This window comes from Notothenia rossii (assembly GCF_949606895.1).
Source record: "Notothenia rossii genome assembly, chromosome: 3".
Classification (NCBI taxonomy): Eukaryota; Metazoa; Chordata; class Actinopteri; order Perciformes; family Nototheniidae; genus Notothenia; species Notothenia rossii.
Window position 1 is genome coordinate 81283813 of NC_136901.1, and position 20585 is coordinate 81304397.

Sequence of the window (20585 nt, forward strand, 5' to 3'; positions counted from 1 at the left end):
GGTCTTCTACTGGTCGTCTCATTATTGGAGACAATTAGAAATGATGTACATGAGAAATGTTACAAGTGGGAAGAGCTCTCTGAGGCAGTTCTTTTTTCATTAACACCACCAATGATTGTATCTGTTTCAGCAAAATGAATGCATGCCTCTTGAATGTGTAATGCAGTCCAAACGGCTGGTAAACAAACACGAGGCTATTTCACAGTGCTGTCCACTTTTGACCAGAACAAATAGATGATAACAAAGTATCTGTTTTGAATTACAATTAGGTGGTTTGTTATTGGCTTTTCCTTTTTCCTTTTTTTTTTTTATTCCTTCCAGTTACTGTCTTACTTCTGGCCAGCCGTTTTCCTCAGCCAGGTCTTAACAAAATGGCTCCACTAGAAGCTGCTTTTGTTTTGGTAGTCAGTCAGCAGCAGTGGTCACACCAGAGAGTAATAAGAGGCTGTTCATAATTATTAAATGAAAAGACCAAAGATCCTTACACGTACAGAAATGTAATGACAGAGCAAATGAAATCGTCCCTCTATTACCATCTCATCGAGTAATTACACAGTTAAAGGGCACAGTGGGCTGACAGAGATGGGCAGATTCAGCATGAGGCACATTTGAATCTGTCTCTCCTGTTGTATTAGATGATGTTTTTTTTTTCGTGGCGCTCCTCAGGAGAACACTAGCTTCCTCGTTTCCCTCCTCCATTTTCTTCCGTGGAAACTCACTTGAGGACATAGGCAGAAATAGAACAGTTGAGGTTTATACAATATGAGAGCCGCAGCGGTTACAGTCATGTGATGATGTGGTTTCACTTTGAGCTCATCTGTCTTAATTGACAGAAATGGACACTATCTGCATGTTCTCCTGCTTGAAATGAGGGAATCGTCAGAAAACAAATAGGCCTGTTCACTAAACACTGTGCTGCTTAGGTGTCTTGCGGGACTTTATGTTGTATACTGCGAGTCTCCTGCCTGCTAAAGCAGAAAACAAGTTTAGAGACTGCAATTGCCAAAGGACAACAACACACACAAGCCAAGGAGAGAGGAGCCTTGTTTCTTTCTTTTTTTTTACTGTTCTGTTTTTTTTTAGTGTGTGTTAAGTGGCAAGAACAAAAGGAGGCAGGAAGGGGGAAGGAGGAAGGGTTAAACTCCCGGGCTTTAACAGAGCAAATGTTTACCATTCCCAGTACCATGTAAAGGTGATGTTTGCCCAGGAGACAGGCCGTTACCTTTACACAAACACCCTGCGTTCCCATCATGTTGGGAGCTTTCATGTGGGAATCCAATTGTGTGACGAGACTCAGCTGCTAACTAGCCGTGCGCTGAGTCACCGTGGGCTTGTTCTGTATCAATTTAGTTTTCAGTTTGATATTTGGCTTTTGTCCATCAAAGAGAGCTGTGTTTTTTTTCTTCACTGATGCGCTTTCAACTACAGCTATTATTTCTGCTCCAGCCACCACCAAGGTAACTTTCAGCGAAGTGCTTCTGAAGAGATTTTGGACTTAAAACTGAGCAAATGCCTCTTTGTTGAATCCCTGCCAAGAGTCTAAAAAGGCGTGTGAGCTCTTTTTTTGAAAACCTGACCTGAAATATCCCTATCCAGTGGATTAGATTAGGAAGTATCTGAAGAACAAATTACATTAAATCTCTTAAAATCTATAAAGGAAAGGCTATCTTTAACATGTAATGGCTCTGACATATCTGCCAATAGAATAATAATGGCTGATATGGGTGTAACTATAGACTGAGAAGAAGAGCCATATGAAATGAATTCGTCTTTATCTTTATAGGCATGTCTGTGAAGTTAGGGGGATTTGGTTGAAATGCGCGACATGCTAGCTTTGGCTCTGTAGAACCATTAGTGTCAAGGGAGAAGCGAGGGAACAGACTCCGAGGGGGTTGGTGACAAAGAGAGCTAAATCTATTTTTTTCGACTTCCTTTGATTGTCATAGCTCACACTTTAATTCCTCCCGGATATGGATGAGCCATGGTTTTAAGGATTAAGATTCATGTATTGTTAAATCTCTCGAGTTATCTCTGCAGGCGGGAAAAGGGGAGCATGATGTTGCTTAACAGTGTCCGATTTGTGAGTTTAGAGGTTTCGGTTCTTGATTTTGGAATTATTTCCAGGTCAATTTGTAAGTGTTTTTCAAAAAAAGCCCTTCCTCTTGGCTTATTAGACTCAAAGGGATCCAAGACTGCTCAATTAACCAGAGCAGGCCTCTTTTATTTCTGACATATTCCTCGGCCTCCACCTCTGGAGAATATCTCTCATCTATCTGTTAGCTCCCTATGGGTGTGTGCCTGAAGCTGGAGCCCAGGAATGGAAGCCCCCTACGTGGGCCGCAGACTTCTCCATATTCCCTTCCTCCATCAGCAGATCCACAGGGTTTCACTGTTCCTAATTGATTTCAGGCCCCTCTTTTTTCTTTCTCTCATTCCCTCTCCCTCCATATGTCTCTTCTGCCTTCGTCTCCTGTTTCCATCTACTGACTGCAAATGTCTCCAACCCAACTTTGTGCCAGTCAAGCAGTTTCCTTCCCCTGTTGAATTAAAGAAAGAGTAAAGGCACCTCACATGTTTCTGCTGCCCTAAATTCAACACGGGAACATTTCTAGTTTGCAGTTCTCTGATCTACTAACGAAAATGCTGACAGGTGTCAGAATCAGGAAGGCAACAGGAACAGGGCTTTGCTGACAACACGAGAAGGGGAGAGGGAGTCTGTGAGAGAGGGAGACAAAGATGGAGAGATGAGCTGAGAGTCTAGTAAGCAGTCTTAGCGAGGGGAAATAAAAAGAGGAAAGGAGGAAACAATCTCTCTGACAGGTAGGAGTGATTCTTTTTTGCATTCTCTCACTCCAAGATAACTCTGTGGAGGATTTGAGTGATTCTCAAACAACATTAGATTGAATTAAGCACCAAAACTCTCCTTGTGATTCGGGCTGGCAACAACACGTGTTGCGTTATGATATTTTGTGATTAGATTAACATACAAACTCTATACTGACACCATCCATTTTGATTTGGATTTGCCTAATCTAATGTGTAACCCATGGTGGAGGTAAAATGGCTGACAGTGACAAAGAGCTCAGTGCAATACAAGCATTAAGGAAGATAGAGTGCACACACACTGCATGCTCAAACACACCAGAGACAGCTTGCTAGCAGGTGTACTGAGGTCTGTAATGAACCACCGAGATGCACATTTTGCCTCTGAGATGTGGAGACTTGAGGAAGTACTGTATAAGGAAACTAAATGTCATTTCAAGCTGTGTCCATCTGTGCTCATCTCTTTTATTGTGCTTACATCGCTGAATGAAATTAGTTTGGCTTATTGCGATTAAAACTAATGTACATTTAAATAAAAAAAGAGCTGACTATTGTTGATTTTGCACCCGGTAAAACAGACCATCATTTAGAAGAAAGACGTAGAATATGTTTTCTCCATATTTATTTTAAATGCAGTTTCTCACTGAGTAAAACAAGACAGTTTCTTCCCAAACTGCACTGCGTTTATGTTTGCTCTGAATTCAAATAATTGGCTTTTGCCTCTTGGTAGTTTTTGTTTGCAGTACTTGCATAAGTAAACCAACAAATTCTTTAAAAAGAAAATATGTTATGTGAGCTCTTCCCTTCTTTAGTTAATACCACAAGGGAATGAGTTAAGAGATGTGAAGAAGTGCTTAAACAAACTTGACATGTTTGAATAATGTTACGTTTTTACGAGCATCGCCTCTAGCTTTCTCTTCCTCAGTTTTACACAGCAAAGCCAAAGATGTATTCAGAAGGTCTTCTTCCCCAGCCCAGACGTAAAACATATAGTAATGTTATAATAGTACAATGGCATCCCCTGAACCCTCATTCTGCCAGAGCTCTCCTGAATATACCCCGTGTATTTAATCAGCTCAAGAGGGGACTGCTTATCTCTCTGCACTTGTCATGGATAGCGTATTGAACATATCAGAGGGAGAAATGGGAATAGTTCATTATTTTCTAGGGCTCACAATGAGCATGATGTATCTCATTGCAGGTCCTCCACTGACAGCTCATTTTCTAGACAATCCTGGCATTCAGTTCACAACGCGGCAGGGCGAGAGAGGGAGAGAGAGAGGGAGGAAACACAGAGACAGGGAGAAAATAGGGCTCCGGATCCCCATTGCTTATTCATGACGCTGTGGCATGCTAGGTGTGTTAATAATCTCCGCAGAAACCAAGTGAATCACAGTTGTTTGTTGAACACCTAGCCAAGCTGGGCCCCAATCGACAGCAGATGGGAAAACAGGGGGATCAAGATGATCCCAGACAGAGGGAGGGAGATTAAGAACAGGTAATGTGCTGAAGTTGAAGGGGCCGAGTGTGTATTAAAGCGATAGGAGAAAGTACCTGAATTTGAAATCTTGTCTGAGAGCGTATGTACAAAGTATATTGAGTGTGTATGTGTGGCTGCAAGTGTGTGTTTTTAAAGGTTAATCAGGGAAGAAGAGTGAGAGGAGGAGAAGGATAAAGAGATGGCGCAAGAGAGAAATACCATTGGTGGGGGGAAATAGAGTGAAATTCAAGTAGCAGAGCTGCAGCGGTCTCTAGTCTTCTCACCTTTTGTGGCTCCGATTGATTGTAGTTCTGGTCTGAGGGACCGAGGGAGCAGCCGTTTTTCCTAACCGCACCTTTGTGTTTTTAATTCTTTGAGGTCACTGAGTGGGCACAAACCCATTTCCACTGCAGCAGAATTCAAGCAATAAGACTGGGGGTTAAACTAGAGGGCTGTGTGGCTGGGCGGCACTGCAGCTAAAAATCTTTAACGTGTCGAGGGTCTTGTACCTCCGGTTTGATGCAGGCTTGCTGCCATGGACTCTATCTGAACAGAATTTACATTTAGCAGTGATTATCTTATCTTCTTGTGATTTAAAATGCAACACAATCAGAGGTCAACAAAGCCTCTTCCCCCATGGTGTTTTTAGTTTTACAGCCTTCCCACCCACAAACAGTGCAAGTGCTCTCTCACGCTGCCGTGTCGTGACAGCCAAGTTATTTTTAACTTTTAGAACTACTAATACATTCAATGTGATGTTGCACGTGTGTTGAAATGTATTATGTTAAATATAAAACCGCTAAACCAAGCCATTAACTGTAATATACTGAACAATACACAGTACAAGGCTCAACATGAACAGTTGTCAGGTTGGCATTGCAACAATTCTTGAGAAATAGGCAACTCATTCTTGGCCGTATAAATGTGTAAAAACAAATCATGCATAGAAATTATTTTACTGAATAATTTATGCATTATAGATATTTCATTACGTATTATATCTGTGAAGAATATGACAACAGCTGGTATTTTGTTTACCAGAAATTGCAGGTTTTGACACATTAACTGATTAAGATTCAAATTCTTTAAAGTATCCGTTAGAAGAAAAAACACCACAAATTCATTTTGTTTTCTGTAATTAGGCTTTTATTCTTTCAAAGCGCATATTTGTTCAAATACTCAAGTAAAACGACATGGTATCTTAATTACTCAAAATATAAAGTGACTGAAATTGTGGCTGACATCAGCTCTTAACAGTCAGCGTTGAAGCCTGCAGTAGTGAATTACATTACTGTCTTACTGAGAATGGTAATTTGATGACCTTAACATGGTAGATTTTAACACTTCCATCCCAGCACTGGTCCGGACATGCTAATATTCTGGAGTTTTAGTGCAAATGAGGAGGCTGGATGACTGCTGATCAGCTGAGTGAAAGATTTCAATGCCCTGCCGGGGGAATGTGTCCCCAACTGATGAGCCATTATTGTCTGTCTTGTCAGGAATCTAATTTACGTGGGTACTAGTTGGCCACCAGACCCACTCTGCCTCGAGGACAGAAAAAAGCAGATAATGTAACTTTAGACCCAATTCTGATCCTGTGCTGACAACTTGAGTCCCTCTCAAGAGTCCCTAAGTCCTGCTTTTGTTAAGGTATAGCCCCTAATGCACCTGACCAAAAGCATGACTTACCGCAGCCTTGTTGCTGAAATGGTATGACTAAAGACTGATACCGTGTGGAGTAAACAACCTGATGAGGACATACTATACACATAGACTGACTCAAAGGAGCCTCAGTGTGTGGCTGGACGTGGGCAGAAGAGTCACCGAGTGACTGCCAAAGCAAGGCTTGTATTACAGGGATCCCAGGATATCAGACACCAGGCGGCCTGTGTTCCCTCCAGGCAGGGTAGAGTCTGGCAGCTGGCCCGTAGCCCAGATAGCTATAATCAGCTCCATTACCTGTGACTCCCATTTATGAGCCCTCATGGTGGACCCATGGCTATACTGCGGGGGTTAAGGATGCTGTGAAATTTCGGAATAGCTAACTGAGCATGCAGTTGCACATGCTATAGCTACACCTGCTGCAGACACATCCTTTACACATAGAAGCACATTCGTATGCGCCACACATATTTTCTGGGCATTATGTGTCTTGGCACGAGGCGTTTGTTTTATCTTCTCTCTCTGTGAAAGGAAGGATTAAAAATGTACTCTGCTCTGTTTAAGGGGGAAATCAGCTGTCTTCTGACAAGTACATTGTAGACCGCTGTTTTCTGTCCAGAATACAAAGAGACATTTATCACTGCAGCTGGGGTAACGGAGGAAGTGAGAGGGGGTGTCTCCTGTGCTGCAGCAATGTGCTTCTTCTTTTTTAACCCCTATCACTTCCTTTCTGTGGGAAGAACGCTATAGCTCCATCCTCTTTAATCCATTTGAGATTTCCTATGTTCTAGTTTTCTTTTTCATTGTCTACCTGCCACATGCCTTCCCCCACCCCCTATTTTTTTTTATCTTACTTCTCATCACCTTGTTTCTCCTGACAACATTATTACTCAGATGGAATATGTAGCGGGAATATGTTAAGTTATGTCGTCCTCCTCAGTTGTGGCAACAAAAGGTTACTACCTCAGGCATACTTCTGTAATATTTCCATATTTCCCCTCCTCATGTATATTCAGTTAGATGATTTATTCTGTAACATTTAAAGCCGTTGAAATGCAGAACTTCTCTCTGAGACTCTGCATACGCTGTGAAGCATAGCATGGTAGAATCTTCTCTTTGGATTTGTTCTCAGCAGAAGTTAAACAGAGGTTAAAGAGAAGTCGTCCGAACCACCTCTATCATTACTATCTTTCATTCACCAATTAGTGTCAGAGATCTCTCTCTGTCCCCTAGATGACCTTGCAGGGATGAGCTCCCTGTGTGGTAATACATTTTGAGTAGGCCTCAATGGTGGGAGTCACGCTTTGACTGCCAGTGACCCAGATTATAAAGAATTGATGAGAGAGTGAAGGGACTGTAACAGAGACAGTGTGTGTGGACCCTCCCCCAGCCTTTTCTTAGTCACCTGTCTCTGCAAGACTTCACTTGGTTCCTGTCTTTCAACACTTCTTCATATTCAAGAAACTCCCCAGACCTCAGCTCTCTTTAACTTAAGCAACTAGCAATTCAGATTAATGACACATACATCTCTATAGAGCAGGGTTATCTTGGTTAAATGTAGATCAATATTTGAACATGCATAACCTGAACACTACGTTGAGTTAACAGTCAATCTAAATGACCGTGTTATGCACACACTGCAATGAGCTGCCTGCCTGCGTTGTTTCTCTTCATGTGTTCAAAAGGTCAAGCGCTGAACAGGATGCAGCCTTGTGTTTTCTCCATCGGGCGTAGCTGGCGGTGGTAGATAATCAAATTAGAGTAAATTCATCAACATTAAAAACATTATTCCGACTTTGTATTGTTCCGCTAATAAGATGTTTCCTTTAGGCTACCATTCATCTTTCTGGGCATTAAGCTAATTATCATACTATATTAGTACATTATGTAAAATAAGGTTCGTGTAAACCATGTGAGAACTACATTAACTGTTTCACAAATCTGCTTATTTACATTATAATGCTGTCGTTTTTGCACAGTATGCACACATCATTGCGGTGCACTCCAGGAGACTTTACTGTCAACCCTTTTATGTACAATTGACTAAAGGACTGATCTCTCTCAGTGGATGCATCTTGCCCCCCCCCCCCCCCCCATCTTTAAGGGGAGGATAAAAGCTAATGAAAGAGGTCGGCTGTTAAGTTTCATGGCAGACAGGAAAGTCTCAGAATGGCTCTTTTTAATGATGTGCTTGATTTCATGCAGTCCTCGTTAAAGATTAGGTCAGAATGCACACAGAGGACAGGCAGGGAACTGTGGCCAGGCTCTGCACTACCCCCCTCCCCCCCCAACATCTGTAAGATCTGCAAGGGGGTCTCAGGCTCCCTTGTGAGTTCTCAGGCTCATCGCCCTGCGCTCCTTCTGTATTCAGCTCACATTAGCATCAGAAAATAAATAAAGCAAGCAATCAGGCCGTGACCTCTTATCCACGGTGCCTCGGCCCCTCACCCTCCCTCCTTCTTCTCCTCCCCCGCCTCCTCCGCTGAACTCGGCATAGGTTTAACAAGCTTGGATTTGCAACTGAATGTCTGGCTTGGTGTTTGGCTATACCACAGGGCAGGTTGTTCCTCGGCTGTCTCCAGAGAAAAGAGACTCGGGGATCGAGGGGAGCGAGGGAATTGGATCTTTGACACCTGTCACTTCCACTCTGCTGCACCTTGCTCCCTTGCCACACATAAGGACTTTTCATGTCACAGCTCAGCATGTTATCATGAGTGGGCACAGGGCCTGAGAAATCCAATTACTACCAGTGTGTCAGACCCCTGCCATCATCCTTATGTATGCTATAGTCATGTTCCTTAAATCAGAAAAGATGTGCCTATTAGTTCCTTCTCTTTTCTTCAGACCAGTCTTCCACCTCCATTTCAATCTGTGTGTCTTAGATACGAGCTGCAGCTGCCTCACTGCGGCCGACAACCCTCCATATAGTGCAGCGCTGGCTGGTGGGTGGGTGGGTGGCTAATGCTACGGACATTGCTTCTGACTGTCTGATATTAAGTGGTATCATGGTGCAGGCCTCACATGGAGAATAAAATGGAGAACCTGGGAGGGAGTCAGCATGCCTCACAGTTGCCTAACTGAATGGCCTTTGTGACAGGAAATAGAAAGTGTAAGAAAGGCCTCTCTCCTGCTTCTCCTCTGCCCAGTATGTGTGAATCTAATGCATTTCCACGCAGCAAGGGCCCAGCTGTTTTCTCCTTATTTCTTTTATATACAGCTTGTCCCTGAGTGACATTGTCAATCCGGTTCATGGGGAAATAAAGAGCCTCTCTTTTCAAACAATAATAGGTCCTTATGTATCCCACTCCATCCCACTGTATATATGTCTGCATGCTGAGCCTAACCTGCCCATCACTCCACCTACCACTATGTTATAATGTCCTACTTCCAGAGGCTGTTAAAATTGCTGGGAAAAGATGAAAAAAAGGATCAAATATAAGAGAGAAGGACCCATGCTGGTGCTTCTGCAACAAGATAAAATAGAATTTAAAACACATAGACTTGGCTGACACAAAGTGAACATGACTGAATGAGAAGCCACATTATATTAATTATGTAACGCCACTCTTTTGAGGCAAAGCTGAGGTTCACAGACGGAGAGAAAGGAATTCCTAAGTTATTGGTATGCGGTCAGGTCCTTGGGAGCTGGACACATTGACAGTCGCTGAAGAATTGTGTTTATTTCAGATGGCTTAAAGAAATAGAGCTTTTTAGGAAATCATTATCTAAAAGAAGAAACTATGACAAATGTCTCTTAGGGCAAATTAGATAATGGTTTCTTTTTCTAGGATGGGTTATAGATTGTTCAATCATAAATCTATTTTCCCACAATAGTTAATGTTGGATTTTTCACTGTTGGGATTAAATCTTGGTTTAGCAAATAGGAAACTTGGCATTGGCAAAACATCATTTGTCATGGACCTCTCAATTCATAAGGGAAAGCTTAATGTCAAATAGACATTGTGACATTGTGTTTTTTATCATCCAGTATAACATTGTCTTGACATTTCCAGATTGTTAATTCACAACAATTAAAATAGTATAAAAGGGATTTCCTGACCAATAGATTCAGTGTAGGAATGTCAAATTGTGCTTTTTGGTTTAGGTTTCAAACTAAATGACATCATTGATTCAACTGACATAAAGCAATGTTTTGTTCACCACAGTTTTACATCAATGAGTCTATCATCAGGGGGCGCTACCATCCCTAAACAGCACCTCCTCTACATCACAGCTCCCTGTAAAGCCTTCCGCTCCCGACAACCCCATTCATAGATGTAATTTAAGAGTCTGTTTCTGTTCCCCTTGCTTCTCCCAGACTCAAGGGTTTAGGAGCAAATTAGCTTGCTAGCTCGGTCAAGCTTAAACACAGAAACAACGCGTTTTTGCCGGGGTATTTAAAGATGTCCTCTGCCGATGCATTGTTGAGGAAACGAGCCAAGCAGACAGAGGCAGGTAGGCAGGCGGTCTGAATGGCTGGCATGCTGGAGTGGGTCTGCAGCTGGCCTGCTGTGCGAAGTTCTGGGCTGCATTGTATTGCTGCTGTGGGCCTGGGGCGCCAGGACACAGGTTAATTTGTAGCCCATCATTAGAAGGGCAATTTGGACGCTGAGAATTGACAAGGGTGACATTTACTGTGTAATTAGAGCAAAGTACATCACATCACGGTACAACACAATACTTCTTCTACCTTCATCAACACAAATGAGTAGTTATTTATTGCTGATGCAAACCAATAGAGCAACAAACTAAGTATTAAAGAGTCAACGATAGCCCAAATGATGTTACAGGTTATCTATTGTAGATATTATCTATTTATTATCTAACAAGTGTTGAATGTGGAAAGTATTACTAGGCAGAACAACCAACATAACTGGAACTGAATCAAAAAGATTGAACAAATACACACTTCCTGAAACCTCTTTTAATTTGCATAACTTAAGTGTAAAGTGTACCAAGAAAAAATGATTAGATCTTTCACATATGCCCCTTTGAATGACATCTAACTCTTCTGTGGCTAGACTGGATCAGAAAAATGTATAGGCAACAACATATGCAGTTTACGCCTTTGGTCTGTTATTACTTTTGTATCATATTGACCATGTAAAAACACCTTTTTTCTTCAAGCTGGATCTGCAGTGTGATTAAACAGTTGGGCTTTGTTCAAGCATGACAGCTGCCTTTCCAGAGGCTTTCGTGTTTAGTAAAGTTCAGCCTCATGCAGCCAGGCTTAGGTCTCTGTGTCTGGGTTAAATCTAGTCCAGAGTTCCTGTTGAGAAAGTTAAACAGTCACTGGCTCATGTCATGTTTGAAAACCAGTGCATGAATTATGGTCTAAAAACCTGCCCCTCCAAGCGTTGCATATGTGATGATAGAAGCCAACGGTAATGTTTCCACAGTCTGACTGAGAAACTGCGCCTTGTAGGAGCGAGTGATTGTAGGAGCAGGGCACAACAAGGTGAGGAAATCCTTTCTGCAAACATTATTATATATTGTATTATTAGAAAGCAGACCACCCATGCACATCATCATGAAAAGCAGCTCACATCGTTTCCACTACATCAAGCAGTCCATTGGCTAGTGGTCCTGCTTTTGAACAAAATAGTGCTCTGCGATGACATAGTGATTTATAAAACACCATAGCGATTGCTTTTTTTCCTCCCGCTGCTGTTACACAGCTGTTAAACAGATGCTGTTTGTACCAATTTAGAAGCTAGAGCATTGTTTGTCAACACCAGTTTGGAGATGCATTCTTTATACCAGGACCTGCTGCACAATGCACAGTCTGCATGGGCCAGCAGAGAGGGAGGGAATACATACAGAGGAAGTAAACATTTGGCTTGAACTGCTGCCCGCTTTTAAAACAGTTACTGACAAGAGCTTATAAAGAACAGTGACTGTAACACTAGCTCAAAATTGAGTTAACTTGCCATTTGGTATCGGCTTTTGGGAGGACACAGAGAGGCCTGGTGGAAGTGACAAACTGTCAGACACTTTCTGAAGTGCTTCATGGATTAGACAGTGAATTTGTTCTTGATAAATTGACTGGTACTAATGCTCAGAAATAGAACCGGTGCCACATGAACCCCTGGCTTCACCAGCCGTATGACAGTATTAACAAGGCCGCCTAGTGAGCCTAATTTCCTTCACAATTAATATGTTACTGGAAGAGTAGAAGGAATTCTGTTCAGATAGGCAGAAGTGAGACATTTTTGGGTGAAGGATTTATTTAATTACAGCGATGTACGTGAGACAGCAGTACTGATGAGATGAAAGAGGACAGAAGGAGGGGAAGTATAAAGGATTGGCTTGTGCAGGGAGCTGCGAGGGATGAATCTGGGGGTGTCAGAGGGGGGATAGCTTGATGTGACTGAACCAGATGCTGTTGGGAGAAGGTGAGGACTCTGTGCTGTGTAGAGAATGATGGCTTGCGTGGCACACTAAGGGTGCCCCTCTACTGTTTGTAAAAACAAGACCATCACACTCCATCTTGCCGCTCCCGCAGGAGCCAGGCCTCCAGGCTGATTTATGGCCCACAGACTGAATTGGCTGGCTGGGATGACAGCAGAGCTCGGACTCTCCCTGGTGTGTAGTGTGGGAGACTGCTCGGCCAAGCCTCAGCCTCAGCTGGCCAGAGAACTGCCCTTTGCTGTAGTTAGGGCAGACTAGATGTTAAGCTCCATCCCCAGTGTTAGGATCAGGCGGGGCCGAGCGTGACGCGTCTCGAGCATGCTTTGCAGTCAGAGCACCAACCATTCACAGTCATCCTATATTCTGCTGGTGCCATATTTTCTGCATTTTTCCTCCCCTGTAATACTTCCATCAGCTTCTGCATCACAGACTCCATCAAGACTCTGTAGTAACAATTTAGATTTAATCAATCTTTGCCATCTGACTGCCAGGATGGAAAATTAATATGGAGAGCAATTAGAAAACAGCCATCAGTGTCAAAATAACACCAAGATGAGAGCAGAAAAGTAGGCGGCATTTTAGCAGCAAATGAAAGCTTTCTGTACTCCACTCAGACATGGCTCCCAGGCTGTCCTCAGAAAGGGTCATCAGGACTCTGCTCACATGCATTTAACTTTCTGTACATCAAATCAGTCCTCGCACACAGCAATAAAAACAGGCTTAAAGCAGTGTCGGGGTTGCTTTTAGCTTTTTCAATCACCAGAACTCAATAATTGTCTTTCCAGACTCTAGACAATATATTTGATGGCTTTTTGATTGGGTTTAATATCAAGGACGTTTAAGAAAGGACAGGAAAGCAGGGGAAATCAAAGGGATGCATAGTGCAGGCCCCAAGAAAACATCACAGTAATATCTATATTATTCTGTCTGGCTGTCTGCTAAGGAGTGCTTATTTTCTTGTGACAAACTAAATCAGGACACTGATTGTTATTGCTACAAAAAAAATGTCAGCATACAGAGGAAATACAAAAAAGTAATTTAAGCCAAAAGTGGCAGACACTCTTTGTAAAATGATTTATCATGCCACGCTGCTGTTCCAAATTCTTTTCAGGGTTCATGCTCTAAAACCGAACTGACTGAATTGTGTCATGCAGCATGTTGCCATCGCCTTTGTGGCTCCAGTTAAACCATGAAATAACAAATGAAGATTTGTCACCTGAATCTGTTCTCACTTCAGCTCAACCCCGTGTCTGGCCCTCCAATCCTGCCTTCTGTTTATTGTGGCTGCTTACAGACTCATTCTACACAGGATTACATCATTGTTCTCAACCTTGAGGCTGTGTGCACTAATTTTGGAGGGAAAAGCATCTGTGTCTTCCAAGCCCTGCTCCATGTGTTAGCCAGCCAGGACGCAAAATAGCTGGCGAAAGCTCATAGAGCTTTTCGGGGAGTTGCCTCTTTCACTGAACAGATACCTTCCCCTTCGTTTCAGGGGGTTTAAGTCTTTTGCTGATTCTTCTCTTTTTTGCTAAATTAGCAACAAACAAATAGCACCTCCAGCTGTAGGACATGAAGGGATCATTATATGCGGTGCACAGGGGTAAATTGAGCAATGAGCTTGTCAGGCTATGGGATCCCCATGCTGAAGCTGAGGATCTGTCTGCTGTAATTTGAAGTCAAGACACCTTGATCTGATTGAGGGGAAGCGGCAGGCCTGAATCGGCTGCTGGCATGCTGCAGATGTGAGATGAAATGGCAGGGAGCATGTGGGGTTTTCTCCCTGTGCTGTGATGCTATTCCAGGTGACTACAAACACAACAACATGACCTGCATTATCAGGAGGATTTGGCTTCTGCATTTAAAGTGGCAGTATTTATTATTTTTCAAAACCATGCGCATCGGTACATACATATTTAATGTGCTCCCCAGTGCCTTTATTCGTCGTTGGACCTTATTTCAGCCGTAAGTAAAGTATATCTGATTTGATAGCAAGACTTTGGTGTTTTTCTTCCTCTGCCTCCACTACCAACAATCTGTTTGTATTTCAAATGTGGAACACTTAAAAACCCAGGCAGCCTCCGCCTCCCGCTGGAGCTCCTTCACTAATTAATAGGTATTAAATTGTGAATAGGAAATGTTCCAAATGACATCCTGCACCGTACTGTACTTTAAATCTGCTCCTGGAACTGATTGGCAAGCTTATTTTCCTGAACACTTTGAATACACATTCACAGCAGGAGGTGCCTTCACTGTCTTCTATTCTCCACTTGTCGACTTCCAAAGTACCGCGGTAAAATCCATTAATTCATCTCCAATCATTACAGTTTATGGAATAGGAGGAGATTGTATTTGTAAGAGGTCGATGGCCCGTCACTTTTTTTATTTAAATGTTTTTCTCTTCCATTTTTTGTGAGCCTTTTCGAGCAACATCTGCGTTTTATGAAGCTCTAAGGAGAGGCAGGATGTGTCAGTGTTAATGGCACTTGCCTTTCCTAACAATGTCATTTACAACCCAGTTGCTCTCCCATAGACCCCTAAAGCAAAGAGAGAAATGTCATTCACTGCATATGCATGCGCTGCTATGAAGCGGGCATACAACTTGTGTATTTTTCCTTCTGCCTTGAGGCTTTTCATGCTTTAGGAAGTGCTCTGGGCTATAGAAAAAGAAAAAAAAATTGAGGAAATTGCATTCATAACCAAGATGTTTGCAAATCTTTAATCAGCAGAGAAAAATATCTGCTTTGTCTAACAAGATTTGTAGAACACTTTCAGAATGTAGAGAAGGGAATTGTGTAAAAGTCTACAAGTTTTTTCTATGTCAGAAAATAATAAAAATACATTTGATTTATATAGCACACTTTACAGACAAAACGTCATCTCAAGGTGCTTCACAAAGCTATAAGGAAAAATTAGTAAAAAGATATCTAAAGGAGCATATTGGATCAAATATGGCAATATAAAAGGTTAAGAGCATACATTGTTTTTAAATAAATAAAGTAAAGGACAGTCAGTAAAATGCGGTGTGGGTCTTGAGGCATTTCCTAAAAACTGAGAGTGATGCCGAGGTCCGTATGTTCCCTGGAAGCTGATTCCACAGACGTGGGCCCAGAGACGTGGACCCAGGGAGGAGATACATTATATATTATTTCTAAATATACTTAACATTGCTGCAATGAATCTCATCTTTATTGTTCGCAATTTGACAATAAAAGTGCATTAAGTTCAAAATGACGCTGATAACAAATCATACATCAGTTTAAAAAAAGGACATGGGATTTGAAAGGGATTTAAAATAACACCGCCGCAGTGGACAATCCAATCTAGTATGTGGGCAGGTTTTATATTTTTTTGTATTCATTGCCTCCATTATGTTTCTTGGTACCTGGTAAAGACTCTCTTAAAGACTTTTGATTACATTATTACATTCTGATTGGATCCCTTCTCTTTAAACAAAACCCCCAGCTTCATGCCTTTTGTCTCCTTGATTGCTGCTGGTGCAGTCCCTCGGACTAATCAGCACTCATGCAAATGTACATGCATACCGGAGTGGAAAACACATTTAATTAGCTCGTTCTTACTATTTGGCCTCATAAAATTATTCGAACTGTATAGATATTTTATGAAACTGCCTTTTTATTCTGCTGTGTGGATAATGTGGATGATAGTGTTGAATGACATGTCATATAGTTTACACAGAAATATTTCCTATTAGTTGTTAATTGGGGTGTAATTGTAGGTTATATTTGAGAGGCTCGTAACAATGCTGTCCCTTGTAAGGATGAGGATGCCTGTATTTATTCAATTATCAATCATGTGCCGTCTCTGCCTCACTATAAAACATTCTTGTAGACATTGGTCACTCATGGTCTGCATTTTTGTGCGCTGATGTTCATTTTTCAGCCTTCAGGCATGGTGATTCCTCCAGAATACCACTTGCCATATTTGGGTTCAAACAGCCCATGATCCCCTTTACTCATGCATGCAGTCATTTAGTCACCATGTTATCTGTCTGTCTCATACGATTATACTTTATGAGAGACAGCTCTGGCATATCTGCCCCTGAAAAGCCTGTCTCCAATCTTTAAATATCGATCCCCAGGGTCTAAGCAGAGGTGCCTCTCATGAGTGCAGGAAAGAAGGGAGAAAAACAGATCATTAGTGATTTTAATTAGGTGATCTGTCAAGCTGCGATTGCCAGATGTAAGCGTATGCATTTGGGTCGATGGCAATCCCTCTCACAATCCCCTCTTGTCACCTTGGGCCTCTGGAACGGAGGATGACTCTTACTAGAAGTGAAACAAGCAGTAGGGGAGCGAAGAAATGTGTCATTGCGCATCTGTGTGGCAGGTTCTTTCTCAAAATTGGAGCAGGTGGAAACACAACAGCGCAGTGGCAAAGATACATTTTGGACTTGTTAGGTTTTCTGGGGCTGAATAATTTTGAAATTGTGTACCATATATCGTGTTTATAGATTCCTCCCACCAAGCTCTTTCACGATGAACAGTGTATGTATATGTGAATTAAAAACAAACATGAAAACTTAATTAAAGAACTTCAGTTTGAGTACCGTAGCATGACACTTTTTTGGTCGTTGTAATGATGTTAAAACTGTCTTGAAAGTAATTTCCCTCCATCACAACAAAGTACAATAGAGCGCCGCTATAAAGACTCAGGCAAATGTGTTTTTCACTCCAGCGTTAAACATCATTACATATTTATAACCCGGCGCCAGATGACAGAGACAGAGAGGAAGAGAGAGATGAACCAGGCAACATCACCGCAGCTCGTCTGGTGTCTCTCGCTGCGAGATATCTGATTGCATTGTTTAAACCTGCCTTTCATCTAGTGTTGCTACAGAAAACCCAATTATACAAGAGTTGCAAATGGACTTTTGATTTAACAATACATAATTTAATTGGCATATTAGAAGTACCCTAAACATCCAGCTCCAGTTATCAGTGAGCGGCATTACCGGGTCTGCAATCCTGAGCAGATGCTCAAATGCATTGCAAGTGAAAGCTAATCATTCCTGAATATTTTACTTTTTTAATTAAAACAAAATGCAGCATTGGTTTTCATTTCTGTGTTCTATTATTTCATGACAGAAATTAAATCAAATAAAAGCCTCATGGTAGAAAAATCTGAGTGCGAATGAGTACAGAAAAAAGGCTGGTTTTCAGACATTAATGTTCTCTCTTCCTTTTGTGTCTCCACAGATCCCAGCGAAGGCTTCCACTGCCAGGACGAATGTCGCATCCTTGGCCACTCGGATCGCTGCTGGATGCCCCGTGTCCCGGCGCGTGTCAAGTCACCGGAGCACGGCCGTAATGTCATCGCTTTGTCTATCGAAGCCACCACAGTGGACGTGCCCCACTACGAGGACGGCACCATCAAGAGGACTTTTGCCACCTTCGGCAAGGATGGGCCTGAGGACGTGGAAAGGGGAGAGTTAAAGGGGAAGCGGACTCAGGAGTCTCAGGTGTGCAGCCCCAAGGCCAATGGAGGGGCTGTCCGTGAAGCTGGCAACGGGCGTGAGGCATCCAGCCCCATCACTTCCCCTGTGCACCTGAAGAGCCCATTGTCCAAGCCGTCATCTGCCTATAACACGCTGAAATGCCGCGACGCAGAGCGAATCGCCAACCACAGCCTGCTGCGGCAGCCGGAGGGGAAGGACAGTGAGCCAGCTGTCAGGGAGATCAACACGCTTCTCCACGATGGCCGAGACAAGGAGTCCCCCAGCAGCAAGCGCCTGAAGGACATTGTGCTTTAGCGACCTACTCTATGACACACACCAACACTCATGCCGTGTAAACTCACATATATGTACCCCGCAATAGCTGTGTGTACACAGAAGAAAGTCAGGCTGTGGAAGTAGAGAGACACATCCATTTGCAGTATGCAAAATTCACAAGCCAGCTCCTGCTAAGGATGATGAACTGTAGTATGCTGCAGCTAGTTGTGTGCTCAATCTGAGGTAGTGGACGTGGCTTTGTTGTAGTCGCAGTACTTTTTCCTTGTTTGCTTTTTGTTCAGTTTTTCGTATATCAGTCTGCACTGAGTGGACAGGCAGGTTACTGTTGACTGCATGGACATGGACATGGCCAGTGGACCTCTGAAGCGCCTGCGCCAAAACAGGACCCTGCGTGTTTGGACACCTGAGGTGCCGATTCATAAGTACAGTTATGCCTTTTGAACTACTTTTGTATCACAAACTGATATTTGCCTTCTTTGGTTTTTGCAGTTTGTTCTAGCTGCCAAATCGCTCTTTGTTCCTTTGTATAGTGAGCTCAATCGATGTAATAAACGACATACACAGGATTCATCTAAAAATATTCTCAATTTACTCCTTCAACAGTTTTCAGTGTGTTCAGGGGAAGGAAAGAGAGGCCTCCTGGTCTCATTTGCCACTTTCCCTGACTAATAAGAGAAACTTTCTCTGCCTATCCCCGAGGACATCCCAGTGTCATCAGACTGAGGTCTTTACAGTATTTATATTTTATCAAGGATGGAGCTAAATGAACTCTCGCTATCTGCCCAGCCGCTCTGAACACTGGAAGTGGGACAGACAGATCCTTGTGTTCAAATTGAGTTGTATGAAAAAAAGACTTACTGCTTTTGAAATCTCCTGTGCCCAATCTTGATTGTAGCCAGTGGAGCACAAATTAGACCTTTGTGCTCTGGTCTTGTACTTTTTTTGACTTTTGACTATGGGGCTAGGATAGAAGGGATCGTCACTCATGTCTTGCTATGTGAAACTCTCTATAGGGTTTACTATTATCATTTTTAATAACCTGTTGTTATGTGACAATCCCTTTAATGTTTTGTTTCAAGAGAAAAAAACAAATAAACATTGGTGTTCAACTGAAGCTACAGTAGCGTTTGTTACACAAACACAAAAATAAAAAAAAACATATATGCCAAAATATATTTTATAAATAATTTAAAAATGTATAATGAGAATATTTAATGCTGTGTAGTTATTTTATGAGTAAGTTATACTTGAAATTAACTTGCTTTTGTTCATTTTGTCTTTTGCTTTTATATTGAATCTGATATTTCTTTTTTTTCAAAATGAACTTGGATTATTTTTGTTTACTGTGTGACCCCTGGCAACTGTTGCAGTCTACCTTGTTGTAAAGAGTTTCTTATTGGTCAGTTCTTGTGCCATCAAGTTTCTGTGTGGGCTACTAGAAAAAGTAAAAAGACAAAAAAAAGCGATATCAGCACCAACATTAGTGTTTCAGTTCAATGAGCTTAGAGTGAGATAGCAAAAGAAACCAAAAAAGATGCAAACAAAACCTTAAAATGGCCGGATGTTTCTTATCTTAGAATCTACGGAGGAGAGAAACAGCACCCAGTGTTCTCCAAGCTGGTAAAAGGGTTCCACCTATTTTATCTGTTTAATGAGTCACCTTTCCTATTGGGCCCAATCAAGTTCAAACGAGACATTTCCAGCCTCAACTGAGGGCATTTGGAAGCAGAGACTAGCTGTGCTCAGCACTGCTATCACCCATGCCATCTCTGTTCAGTTGATCTCAAAGATAAGTTTAAGAACAGAGGTATAAACAGGGCTCTCCCTCCTACGAGCATCACACAACATACTGGGTGGAATCATGTTTGATCAAACTAAGGTCTTGGAAGAACCGTGTTGCACATCAGCAATGTGGTTTTATGTTGCTTTGCAGTAAACTATGTACAATGTGGAAAAATATGAATGAAAATTGACAAATTGCATACAACAAACTAGATCTTGTAGCTGAATGTTTTGCTGGTCTCACCCATGGCTTCTGGCAACATGAAAATCGGAATAATCACTGAATGTATACAGCAGCTTATAATTAAACTATTAAATGTTCACTGATTGTTTCCTCGTCTTTACTCACCACATGTAAATTATAAAGTTTTACTGATATTTTGTGTTCAGAATTATAAATCTATCGATCAATCATTCAAAATTAATGTATACAGCCCAACATCGCACATTTTACATTTGTCTCAGGGGGCTTTACAGTTTGTACAAACAAACTACACACTCTGTCCTTAGACCGCCACATCAGACAAGGAAAAACTCCCTCAATTAATTGGGGGGGAAAGGACGAAACCTCGGAGAGAGCAAAAGAGGACCCAGGATGGACAGACTCGCCATACAGTAGGTGTCGTGTGAATAATAATAATAATACTTTTTTTTTTTTAAAGGTCCCATGTCATG

The 20585-nt window shown here is 42.1% G+C and overlaps 1 protein-coding gene across 7 annotated transcripts in view; it reads left to right on the plus strand.

Annotated features, from left to right (window-relative positions):
- Positions 1 to 20233, plus strand: part of pcdh19 (protocadherin 19) — a 54428-nt gene extending 34195 nt beyond the window's left edge. For all 7 annotated transcript variants that reach the window (XM_079670517.1, XM_079670516.1, XM_079670521.1 and 4 more), the window contains exon 5: positions 17593 to 20233. In XM_079670517.1, the coding sequence (XP_079526643.1) occupies positions 17593 to 18146 (554 nt within the window). In that variant the 3' untranslated portion in view covers positions 18147 to 20233. The remainder of the gene's footprint in view (positions 1 to 17592) is intronic.
- The last annotated feature ends 352 nt before the right edge of the window (positions 20234 to 20585 follow it).